The following is a 13466-nucleotide window of genomic DNA, read 5'->3' as shown; positions in this document are numbered from 1 at the left end:
TCTGAAAAACAAAACAATTGATTAGGCAGAGCTCAGATCAGTTAACCAACAATATGACATTTGCATTGCTACAACTTCCATATCTGAAGCAGCAAAGTAAATAGCAGTCCTTGAAGTAAAGGAGCCAAAGGTCCACAAGCAAAGAGAGGGAATATGAAATAATATAGAACAGCATCATCAATAAATCAAGCATAATGACACACAGAATTTACGCATTTGTAAATATGTAGATCTTGGTTGATTCATCACAGAAATTTGTTCATGTCAATAAATAGCTCACTTAAGTAACCTGAATCTTAATACAAAGTACCCTATGATTCTGAAAGCTTTGTGGGTAGAATTCTCACTACCAATTACTGAACAAAATGAGCAAATGATCCAAAAAGAAATGCTCAAACAAAATGAACAAAGAAAGACTAACAACTGTGAGAAAATGTAAGTTCCTAATGGCTGGTGCTATCATGTGGTCAGTTCACATGATGTCATCCAGTGTTTCATTAGGAACTAATAAAGGCAGGTGAGACAAAACAAATCAAGGAGAAGTCCTCAAGGGGGAGAAACTACAAACTAAAAGGTGCTCTCAAAGCATCCAAAAATGGAACTATTGTTCATGCAAGGAAAAGGCCCTGTTTGTTTCATCTGTAGAGTATTAGAATGACATGCAGACCTTAAAAGTACATGTGGAGCCAAAGACACCTTTTCTTAGACAAAGTTTAATAAATAAACAGAAGAAAATCTAACTTCTGCAAAATCCTTCCACACAATGTCAGCTTGAAGTCTGAACTCCAGGCAAACGTTCTCTTTGTTTTTCCCTTTTCTATTGTATCGCATTAAACTTTATTTTCTTGGTGAAGACAATGGCCTTATCTTGGAATGAGATCCTTATTCCTCAGCCCGGCGTGCACTCCTGCAGCACTTTCATATTGCAAAGACTCGACTCTTATGAAATAATGAGCGAAGAAAAGAAGTCTTGACTTGACATAACGATAAATGAGGTGAAACTTTTTTTCCGTCAAGAAACCAGGGTTGGCGCGTAGAAAAAAAGAAAGTTCTATTTTAATATGAAATATAAAGCATCCATTGTACAAAAAAGTATTTTTTTTTTCATCAGAAGCAAAGGAAGAATAAAGATAAAGGCTGCAACAGAATGAATGAGTTGAGAAAACTAAGATAATGTCGTTGATAATCAGTTCAAGGCAAAGCGTTATCCACCAGGCCATCGGCCCAGCCCTAGGGGAGAGCTTTTAAAAGTGTCCCTGTATGCATTTTCACTCTCCTCATTACCATACCTGCTCTTTGAAACTCACCAGTGGTTCCAACAAACTGCAGTGACACCTGCCGGAAAGAGCGGATGACCCGTCTTAATCAACTACTTCTGTGAAAAGTCTATGGAAAGAACTGCCATCCCATCTTCACTTTGCTGTTCTGAAAGCTATTTGTCAATGGGTATCCTGAGAGCCATGGTTATGAACAAAGATCTGTGCCTGTATATTGGAAATGTGGCACCATGATCAAAGCTAAGGAGAATCTCCCACTTGTTCCCTTTGTTCATGAATATGTCCCTTCTCTTATATGGTTACTAGGACTAGAATAATTATCTGCACTTTATCCTTTATCTATGTAGAAGTATTATTCCAGTAGTGTGGTTTCAGCATTGCTATGAATGGGATTGGGACCCTGAAGTATTCTATAGGGACTCCCTAATGAGGGTTTTTCTTTTGCTTGAAGGCCACAAGCAGTTGCAATTGCCTCATGGCCATATGTTAGTAGTCTGAATTATGAAGGTAACAATAATAAAAGTATCTTAAAGTAAATGTTCTGAATAATGCAGCTAAATGCCAGTCATTAGTACAAAATGTTGAAATGCAGTCCTAAACTATTAAGATCAATAGAAGCTATGCTATTGCCTGCAATAGAATGTGGACTATGCCCTAAAATGTGACTTTGTTCTTCAGTGATATATTAGGCAGAGTAAAATATACTTGGACAGATTTAGATTGAGACTAATTTGAAAACAAATATTGCAGAATATCACATTGATTGTTGAACTATTATGTTGAATAATTTATAAATATTATCAGAACATCTGATAAACATGTATGTCATTGTAAGACCGAAATGTAGTTGTTATATTACTTACATGATAAAGTTACCACATATATTCCGGATGGCAAATAGTTTATTTCAACGAACATTTATACAATGAGCTGTTATTTCCAGCTCATAGTTGAGACCTAGTTAACAATTCACCAGACAGCATAAACATTATGTAACTCAAATAAAATATGCCTCATAGAAAACTGGCATCATAAAATCATATTGTGGTAACTTTATCAGGCCCCAAAATAATATGAGATTTGGTTTGGAGTTCCATCACTTTCTACTGGATATGATTGGATAGTACTTCAATTGTAAAGGAACCAATGTGGTCAATAACTAGAGATCTGCTCAGTCATGAAATTTATTGGGTAATCTTGGACAGGCAATTATTGTCAATTTATTGGATGATTTTGGACAGGTAATTATTGTCAATGCTGATCTATTTCCCAACATCATTGTGAAAGCAAAATGAACTACGGGTTTGTTGATGATCCAGTTTGAGATCTCAAGACAGGATAGATATCAAACTGCCAACATGTTCAAATTTATGAATTGATCTTATATAAATAGTGCTTTCATTTGCCTATCATTCTAATCCATCAAAACTTTTACCCATCCAGAGAATAAGGTATTGTATAAGAGACATTTTTATTATGCATGTTTATGTCTATTTCCCATTCCTGACAGATTCAATTGATGACTGCTATTATGATTACAGCAGTGAATATACAACACCCAAACCCACTAACATCAGGCATGGTCTGCCAGAGATCCTGACTCGTTCCTTGAATTCTTCAGCTACAATGGTATTTGTTCACACTTTCTTATGGGGAAAGGGGCAATGACAAATGAAAAAGTAGATCAAAGTTCAACAAAGTTTCACATCTTATTTTGTCTTCTTGGTTATTTGCAAAATGTCATATGATTTGAATATATTATTGTATTGTACAAATTTTAAAGAGTCTTGCTGTTACCTGTTTTCAAAACAAATTGAGACCATTGTTATTACTTTCAATATAAATTATCTTTAAGAGTCCTACTCTCATTGTAATTGATGTATTTTGGATCAGGATGAAGATATATTTTACTAGAATTACAGGAGTTATGGGCTACCTTGATTCAAAGAAACCTAAGTAAATGGTTTGGCAAGGGGGTGTAGTTCAGTACATGTTTTGCATGCAATAGGTCCTTGCATTCTCCATTAATAGATCTCAAGTAGGAAGTGTTGGGAAAGACCTTTGTCACCTCAGGACTTGGAGAACCACTTTCAGTCAGAGTAGACAGTACTGAGCTAGATGGACCCATGGTTTAGCTAAGCTACCCATAGTGAGGATAATCATCTAAATATTCCACCAACTATGGTTACTTAGGCTCAGACCTGTAGCCAGGATTTGAAGAACTGGGGGGCTGATTTTTTTCAGGGGGCACATAGTGACTCCAACCTTCATGGCCTTCTCTCCTACCACTGCTGAGGAGGAAAGCTGCCAGTTCGCTGCCATACAGCCTCCCCCCTCCCCACAGTTGCCCCAAGGTGATCTCTTTCCACCCCTCTTCCAGCAGCTCTGATGGGGAGCCACTCAGAGGTTTAAATACATACTGCACGGTCTCCTGCCCTTACCTGTAGCATGATCCAGCTAGGCAAGCCCAGCGGGATGGGGTATGTGTGTGTGTAAGGGGCCACCAAGTCGCAGCTGACTTCTGGGGCTACAAGACCTCTGATTTGGATTTCTTCCCATCGGAGGGCGAGCTGAAGCTGCCCAAGCGCAGCTCCCTTCCTCGCTCGGGTGGCCAGCGATACCCGGCTGATCCCCAGCCCCAGACTGCAGCTGGGACCTCCACTTGTGTGCGCCGGCCTACCCTACCCTGCTCTGTCTGGCAGAGAAAGCCTGCAATAGAGCCATCCACTCCCTATTCCTGCCGCCCCGCTTGAGAGCCAGAATGGCCTCTTCTTGCAGGTGCCCTCTAGCCCAACGTCAGCCCAACACGGAGCTTAACTTTCTGTCCTGGGTGCTGAAAGTACCCTGTTGTTTCTGCTTGCTGAGGGATCAGAGATTTCTTCCAGCCCCTAAGCAAGCAGAAGCAATGCGAAGCTTAACTTTCTGTCCTGGGTGCTGAAAGTGCCCCGTTGTTTCTGATTGCTGAGGGGTCAGAGATTTCTTCCAGCCCCTAAGCAATCAGAAGCAATGCGGAGCTTAACTTTCAGTCCTGGGCGCTGAAAGTGCCCCGTTGTTTCTGCTTGCTAAGGGGTCAGAAATTTCTTCTGGCTCTTAAGCAAGCAGAAGCAACGCGGAGCTTAACTTTCAGTCCTGGGTGCTGAAAGTGTCCCGTTGTTTCTACTTGCTGAGGGATCAGAGAATTCTTCTGATCCCTAAGCAAGCAGAAGCAATTGTGTATAATCACGTCCCCTAAGCAAGCAGAAGCAACTGTGTATGTTGATGAAAGAATGGAGAAGGATGAAGCTGAGGCACTGGAGGATGGTTAGGGCCCCAGGTCAGGGGGCCCACCCGCCTAGCAGTCAGGGGGCTATGTACCCACAGGCCCCCTTATAGCTACAGGCCTGCTTAGGCTCCATCAGAACAGGATCTGAAAAGTAGGATGTGAATTGGTTGTGAAGCCATAAATTTTAACTATGGTTTCATGTGACATACAAATACTATAAATATAATTTTGAAGTTCCTTTCAAAACTGTTGACATAGCAATAAATATTTGGACTAATGGAATGCACATGCTAACAACAGTCTGGCTAGAGAGACACATGAACAGAGTTTTGGCTGAATCAAGTCAATATAAGACAGATTCTTATGTTCATATACATGGTTTTCCTATTATCCATTTCCATTTACCATGATTATATAGTGTGTGGATTTCTCATTAAATAACTATATCATTTTAAAATGGAAGGAATACTTCCTGCAATGTTAAATATTTTCAGGTGGCACATGAAACTACTTTATACATTAATTCAATAGGAGCACATATTTAGTAGAATGTGCCAAAATTTATTACATTTTTGTTGCTTCATTCAGCAACTTGATTTATTTTCTTAGCTCAACTCAATAATTTGCATGAATTTGTGTCTGATTTAGGTAGCTGTTTCATTTCAATTTTTAATATTAAAAGACATCGCTTCCCACTGATTTCAAACAGCAAATTTTAATTCATTGTATTTTTAAAAACATTCTTTTAGAATCACAATTAAATTTTCAGGTATGGAAACCCTCTATGAATGAACAATGCCTGCTGAATTTCATCCAAAATGTTATTGGATCTGATTATTTAAAAAGACTTCTACAGGTCAGGCTAGGTGTTTTTGTAGCTGATGTGCACATAGAATATAGAGGCACTCTTGATAACAGCCTTGAAAAATTTCAGAAAGAAAGTTCCAGATTTTCCCATGCGAACAGTATTTGGTGTTGGAGTTTATAATTATATTTGTTTCCATTCAATGGCACCAAAGTCCCAGGAAATATAGTGATAATACAAAGAATCAGAAAGATAGATACAGAAGTTCCCAGGAAAATATCTAGGGAATGTGAATGTCTAATACTACTGGATGTTGGAGTTTAAATGATGGGTCAAAATGAAACTAATTCAGGCTTATGAATACAATGAACAATGAAATGGGAAACAATTTGTTGGTTTAATGAACAAGCCAAAAATACACCTCAAACTCCTGCAAATATTCACTGGGTTAACATTCAGAAACCTGTTTTTCATACTCTCACATTTCTCTCTTTAGAATCACACAGAGAAAACAAAGGAAGCACCAATTAGTAGCCTTCATTCAGCCTTACCGTTACACTTTACTGTTATTAGAGCTGTTGATCATATTGCCTCTTCCTTGAGCTCTCCCTCACTGTTTGGAAACCATCTCCCTTATATGAATGAAAAAGACAGTCAAAGAACCAAAGTAATTAACCATCTACTTTGGAGAGCAGAGAAGCTCTGAGAGAGAGCAGAGAATAACTGATATAAGGGTGAGCAGCTGGGGAAGTTGCTGATAATTTCTGAGTTTGTGTGACTGCTGAAAATTCTGAGTTTGTGGTTGCTGGGGAACTGCTGTTTGTTTGGTTGAGTGGGCTGAAGGTGAAGGTGATTGTTGCTGATTGATTAGGAGTGGCTGTGTTCCCCACCCTCTTTGCATTGTTATGCTGTGCCTTTCCAGAGGCGCGAGCCGAAGGGCGAGAGCTAAAGGGCTCTTGGCCTGTGGCTCTTAGCCTGGTGGCTGTGTAAGGACCAGGAACCCAGATTCCTAATTTCCTTGTGCTCCCAATAAGGTAAGTTGACCCTCCAGAAGGGGAGCCACATAAACCAACAGGATTTAAAGGGGACTGTGTATATATATATAAAAAGCTATCATTAAGATAGAATGCCAGCAGCGGGGTGGGGGCTTTCCAGTGTTTTGCACTTAGTGTCACATGTATGACTATCTGCCCATAGGACAGAAGTCTTGGATGTGTGCTTGATGCAAGGAGCTCCTGGTCCTCAGAGAACAAGTTTGTACCCTTGAGGCTGAGGTGACTGACCTAGAGAAGCAGAGACAGTCAGTTATGCACTCTCGGGGGCATATTAGATGAGCCCCGCTCTGAACATGGCAGCCCCATTGCTGCCAGGGAGCATGAGGGTCGAGAGGGAACAGGGCACTGTGCTGAGGATAAGGGGAATGCGCCCTCAAAAGGGACCTCTTCTTCAGTTGGTGAGTGGGAATCCTTTCGCTCCAAGGAACCATCCCTGGACAGGAAGAGAGGGAGGGTCTTGGTAGTTGTTGATTTGATCCTTAGGCAAGTAGACAACTGGGTGTCAAAACCGCGTACTGACTGTATGGTGACTTGCCTGCCTCGGGCGAAGGTAGCGGACATTGCATGTGTAGTAGATAGGCTGATACACAGTGCTGGGGAGGAGCCACTGGTCGTGGTGCATGTTGGCACCAATGATGTGGGGAAATGCAGTCGTGAGGTCCTGGAGGAAAAATTTAGGCTGCTAGGCGGGAGACTTAAGGCCAGGATCTCCAAAATAGCCTTCTCAGAAGTCCTACCTGTTCCACATGCAGAGCAGGAGAGACAGGCACAAATTAGAAGTCTCAATGTGTGGATGAGACGAAGGTGTAAGGAGGAAGGGTTTAAGTTTGTTAGGCACTGGGATGCTTTCTGGAACAAGCGGGAGCTGTACAAAAGAGATGGTCTCCACTTGTCCCCAGATGGAACCAGGCTGCTGGCGCTTAAAATCAAAAAGGCGGCAGAGCAGTTTTTAAACTAAATCTTGGGGGAAAGCCGACAGGAGATGAAATGTCTCTGGTTCAGGAGGACTCATCTCAAAGAGATGAAGGGTTAGCTGTTACTTTTCTACCAGGTAATGGATCAGAGTTGTCCACTGAGATGGTGACAAACAGTATGGACTGTCTGCCAAAGTCTCGAGGCGGTAAGAGGAAGGTTGCGGGCCTAGCTTGCCTGGGAAATTATAGATGTTGGTATGCAAATGCTAGAAGTGTTCGAAGTAAAATTGGTGAGTTGGAATGTTTAGTATTGGGGGGAAACATAGACATTGTGGGAATTTCAGAAACTTGGTGGAATGAGAAGAATCAGTGGGACACCGTGATTCCTGGATATAAGTTATATTGGAAGGATAGGGAGGGAAGGGTTGGAGGTGGGGTGGCTCTGTATGTCAGAGAGGGTATACGGTCCAGTAAGACTGAGATCAGAGAATTAGATTCCCTTCTAGAAATGCTTTGAGTTGAAATAGAGGGCCCAAAAGGCAATTTAACTATGGGAGTTTGTTATCGCCCACCAAATCAAAAGATAGAGGATGATTATAATATGATGGAAGGATTAAAGATAGGGGCTAAACATAAAAACTGTGTCGTAATAGATTATTTTAACTACCCGCAGATTGATTGGGTCAATATGTGTTCTGGTTGAGAGAAAGAGATTGAGTTTCTTGATGCTCTCAATGACTGTGCTATGGAGCAGATGGTCTCTGAACCTACCAGGGATGGGGCGATCCTGGATTTGGTCCTAAGTAATGCCCAAGACTTGGTGAGAGATGTAAAAGTGATGGCACTGCTTGGGAGCAGTGACCATAATGTTACTGATTTCACCATTTGTATAAATAGAGAGTTGCCCCAAAAGACCAGCAGAACCACGTTTAACTTTAAAAGGGGTAAATTCTCTGAGATGAGGAGGCATGTGAAGAGAAAACTGAAAGGAAAGGTAAATACAGTCAAAAAGCTTGGGAAAGCTTGGAGGCTATTTAAAACTACAATCCTAGAAGTTCAGATAAAATGTATACCACAAGTTAGGAAAGGCACAAACAAACAGGTATAAGAAAAGGCCTACATGGTTAACAAACAAAGTAATGGAAGCTGTAAAAGGTAAGAAGGACTCCTTTAAGCGTTGGAAAGCTAGTCCAAGTGAGATTAATAAAAGGGAACACAGGCTGTGGCAAATCAAATGCAAGACTGTGATGATGATGATGATGATGATGATGATGATGATGATGATGATGATGATGATGATGATGATGATGATGATGATGATGATGATGATGATGATGATGATGATACATTTTATTTGTATCCCGCCCTCCCTGCTGATGCAGGCTCAGGGCGGCTCACAACATGTAAATCAATATACAACAATATACAATATACAACAAAGCATTCATATTCAATAAATAATACATTAATAAAGCCATTAAAATTAAGATTTATGCTGCTACATCTCAAACCTTCAGTAAATTTAGTGGCGGAAACGTCAACAGTGGATCTAACTTAACTCCATATTTAGGCGAAGGCCATCTTAAAAAGAGTGGTCTTGCAGGCCCTGTGGAATTGATCAAGACTCCTCAGGGCCCGCACTTCATTCAGAAGTTGATTCCACCAGTGCGGAGCTACCAACGAAAAAGCCCGTTCTCGTGTGGTCTTCAATTTGGCCTCCTTCGGCCCAGGGATTGTCAACCAATTTTTTCCTGCTGACCTCAGTACTCTCTGGGGCTCATATGGGGAGAGATGGTCCCTAAGGTAGACAGGCCCTCGGCCATATAGGGCTTTAAAGGTAATAACCAGCACTTTGTAACGAACCCAATATACAACTGGCAGCCAGTGCAGCTCGTGCAGCCCCGACTGTATGTGCTCCCACTTCGGGAGCCCTAATAATAGCCTAGCCACCACATTCTGCACCAGCTGCAGCTTCCGGGTTCGGCACAAAGGCAGCCCCATGTAGAGGGCATTACAGTAATCCAGTCTCAAGGTGACCGTTGCATGGATCACTGTTGCTAAGTCATGATGCTCCAGGAAGGGGGCCAACTGCCTCGCCCGTCTCAGATGAAAAAACGCAGATTTGGCAGTAGCCGCTATCTGGGCCTCCATTAACAATGAAGGCTCCAGTAGAACCCCCAAGTTCTTGACTCTGAGTGCCACTTTCAGTGACACACCATCAAAAACTGGGAGGGAGATTTCTCTCCCTGGAGTGCCACGACCCAAGCAAAGGACCTCCATCTTCGTTGGATTCAGCTTCAACCTACTCAGCCTGAGCCAACCTGCAAAGTGGCTTTGCAACGGCTTGCAAAGCTAGGTCCAGATTTTGTGCGATGCAGTCAGGCTGACCATCCATTAGTAGATAGAGCTGGGTGTCTTCCACATATTTGTGACACCCAAGCCCATACCTCCGGGCAATCTGGGCAAGGAGGCGCATGTAGATGTTAAATAACATGGGAGAGAGGACTGCCCCTTGTGGCACCCCACAATCTAGTGAATGCCTCTGGGACAGCTCTCCCCCAATTGCCACCCTTAGTCCCCATCCATCAAGGAAGGAGGAAAGCCATTGTAAGGCCAACCCCCTGATCCCTGCGTCAGCAAGCTGGCAGGTCAGTAACTGATGGTCGACCGTGTTGAACTCAGCCGACAGATCTAACAACATCAGCACCGCCACTCCACCTCAGTCCAGATGCCGCTGGAGGTCATCTACTAAAGCGACCAGCACTGTCTCCGTCCCATGACCCAGGAGGAAGCTGGACTGGTAAGGATCTAAGATGGAAGCTTCATCCAGAAAACCCTGCAACTGTAACGCTACTGCCCTCTCAATAATTTTATCCAAAAATGGTAAATTTGAGACCAGTCGATAATTTGCCAATGCAGCCGGATCTGCTGTACCCTTTTTCAAGAGAGGGCGAACCATAGCCTCTTTAAGAGGTGTTGGAAAATGCCCCTCTGAGAGGGATCTATTTATGATGTCCCGTATAGGACATCTAAGTTCCCTCTGGCAAGATTTAATCAGCCAAGAGGGGCATGGGTCCAGATCACAAGTTGTTGGGTGTACAGTAGAGAGAATTCCGTCAACTTCTCCCAGGCTAAGTGTGTCAAAGTGATCCAGAACTGAACCAGAAGACAGGCATGGAGACTCAAGTTCTTGCACTGTATCCAATGTGGCGGGAAGGTCATAGCGGAGCGACATGATTTTGTCTGTGAAAGCCTCACAGCCAATCTCTAATTCTCTCACATTTGGTCTGTCCTGAGGCAGTGTTGTAAGGTTCCCAGTTATCCTAAAAAATTGTGCCAGGTGCGAATTTGCAGACACAATCTTAGCTGCAAAGTAGTCCTTCTTTGCAGCTTTAACTGCCATCTCATAAACGTTCTGTAAGATGTTCTCGTCGCTTCGTCACAAGTATGCCGCCACTGCCTCTCTAGCCGTCTTAGCCCTAGTTTCAGCTGTCGTAATTCCGGGGTGTACCATGGAGCCAGCTTAACACAAGGGCACAGAGGGCGTCGGGGTGCGATCTCATTGATGGCCCTGGATAGTTGGTCATGCCAAACCTCAACCAGGTCATCAAGGGAATCATCAGGGGGCCAGGGATCCCGCAAAGCCATTTGGAACCGCTCAGGATCCATCAGACTCTGCGGCCAAGCCAAAATAGGCTTGTCGCCCATACAGGGTTGGGGTGGCGCATTCACACGAGCCTTAAGGGCAAAATGGTCCGACCATGGTACCGCCTCAGCGGTAATACCATCCACTAAAACCCCGGCCACAAAGACCAAATCTAACATATGTCCTGCCTGATGAGTGAGAGTGGTAACAAATTGGGAGAGCCCCAGTGTCACCATGGAAGACACTAGGCCCATCGCCTGACTGGAGGCTGCGTCATCGGCATGGACATTGAAATCACCCAGGACCAGAAGCCTTGGGTATTCCAACGCCCAGCCTGCCATGGCCTCCATCAGGGATGGTAAGGCAGGCAAAAAGGGACTATGAGGAGCATATTGTAAAAAACATAAAGACCAACTATAAAAATTTCTTCAAATATATTAGAAGCAGGAAACCAGCCAGGGAGGCAGTGGGGCCCATGATGACCAAGGGGTAAAAGGATTACTGAAGGACGATAAGGGAATGGCTGAGAAGCTGAATGCATTTTTTTCTTCTATCTTCACTGTGGAAGACGAGAAGTGTTTGCCCACTCCAGAACCACTAATTTTGGAAGGGGTGTCAGACCTGAGTCAGATTGAGGTGACAAGAGAGGAGGTCCTACAACTGCTAGACGAATTAAAAACTAATAAGTCACCAGGTCTGGATGGCATACATCCAAGAGTTCTGAAAGAACTCAAAGTTGAACTTGTGGATCTCCTGACAAAAATATGTAATCTTTCATTGAAATCTGCCTCCGTTCCTGAAGACTGGAAGGTAGCAAATGTCACCCCCATCTTTAAAAAGGGTTCCAGAGGAGATCCGGGAAATTACAGGCCAGTCAGTCTGACTTCAATACCGGGAAAGTTGGTAGAAACCATTATCAAGGACAGAATGAGTAGGCACATTGATGAACACGGGTTATTGAGGAAGACTCAGCATGGGTTCTGTAAGGGAAGATCTTGTCTCACTAACTTGTTACAGTTCTTTGAGGGGGTGAACAAACATGTGGACAAAGGAGACCCAATAGATGTTGTTTACCTTGACTTCCAGAAAGCTTTTGATAAAGTTCCTCATCAAATGCTCCTTAGAAAGCTCAAGAGTCATGGAGTAAAAGGACAGGTCCTCTTGTGGATCAAAAACTGGCTAATTAATAGGAAGCAGAGAGTGAGTATAAATGAGCAGTCTTCGCAGTGGAGGATGGTAAGCAGTGGGGTGCCACAGGACTCAGTACTGGGTCCCATGCTCTTTAACTTGTTCATAAATGATTTGGAGTTGGGAGTAAGTAGTGAAGTGGCCAAGTTTGCAGATGACACTAAATTGTTCAGGGTGGTGAGAACCAGAGAGGATTGTGAGGAACTCCAAAGGGATCTGTTGAGGCTGGGTGAGTGGGTGTCAACGAGGCAGATGAGGTTCAATGTGGCCAAGTGCAAAGTAATGCACATTGGGGCCAAGAATCCCAGCTACAAATACAAGTTGATGGGGTGTGAACTGGCAGAGACTGACCAAGAGAGAGATCTTGGGGTCATGGTAGAAAACTCACTGAAAATGTTAAGACAGTGTGCGATTGCAATAAAAAAGGCCAACGCCATGCTGGGAATTATTAGGAAGGGAATTGAAAACAAATCAGCCAGTATCATAATGCCCTTGTATAAATCAATGGTGCCGTCTCATTTGGAATACTGTGTGCAATTCTGGTCACCGCACCTCAAAAAGGATATTATAGCATTGGAAAAAGTCCAGAAAAGGCCAACTAGAATGATTAAAGGGTTGGAACACTTTCCCTATGAAGAAAGGTTAAAACGCTTGGGGCTCTTTAGCTTGGAGACACATCGACTGCGGGGTGACATGATAGAGGTTTACAAGATTATGCATGGGATGGAGAAAGTAGAGAAAGAAGTACTTTTCTCCCTTTCTCACAATACAAGAACTCGTGGGTATTTGATGAAATTGCTGAGCAGTCGGGTTAAAACAGATAAAAGGAAGTACTTCTTCACCCGAAGGGTGATTAACATGTGGAATTCACTGCCACAGGAGGTGGTGGCAGCTACAAGCATAGACAGCTTAAAGAGGGGGTTAGATAAAAATATGGAGCAGAGTCCATCAGTGGCTATAAGCCACAGTGTGTATATGTGTGTGTGTGTGTGTGTGTGTGTATAATTTTGGCACTGTGTGACACAGAGTGTTGGACTGGATGGGCCATTGGCCTGATCCAACATGGCTTCTCTTATGTTCTTATCTGAAGTAGTTTGGAATGGTTTCTGATGGTTTTGCTTCAGTTTGGAGTTATTCAGAGGAAAGTTGCTTTATTTAGAAGTCCTTCCAATACATCTACAAAGCAGGATGATTCATTTTGGAGAGAAATCCAAAATATTTTCAGTCTTCTTGGGCATTTTCGCACTCACCTTCAGCCGGCGCGACCCCCTCTTCACCGCGCAGTATCTGCACGGATTTCGCACTAAACGCCGCGGAGC

At 43.1% G+C, this 13466-nt stretch overlaps 1 protein-coding gene across 1 annotated transcript in view; it reads left to right on the top strand.

Moving 5' to 3' along the window:
* Positions 1-313: 313 nt before the first annotated feature.
* Positions 314-13466, top strand: part of HABP2 (hyaluronan binding protein 2) — a 40891-nt gene continuing 27738 nt past the window's right edge. The window contains 2 exon segments of the mRNA XM_060242671.1: positions 314-435; positions 2899-2906. Of these exon segments, the coding sequence (XP_060098654.1) occupies positions 314-435; positions 2899-2906 (130 nt within the window).

Source organism: Heteronotia binoei, chromosome 6 (assembly GCF_032191835.1).
Source record: "Heteronotia binoei isolate CCM8104 ecotype False Entrance Well chromosome 6, APGP_CSIRO_Hbin_v1, whole genome shotgun sequence".
NCBI classification, from domain to species: Eukaryota; Metazoa; Chordata; class Lepidosauria; order Squamata; family Gekkonidae; genus Heteronotia; species Heteronotia binoei.
Note: the sequence above shows the minus strand (reverse complement) of the source record. Positions and strands in the feature narration are given on the sequence as shown.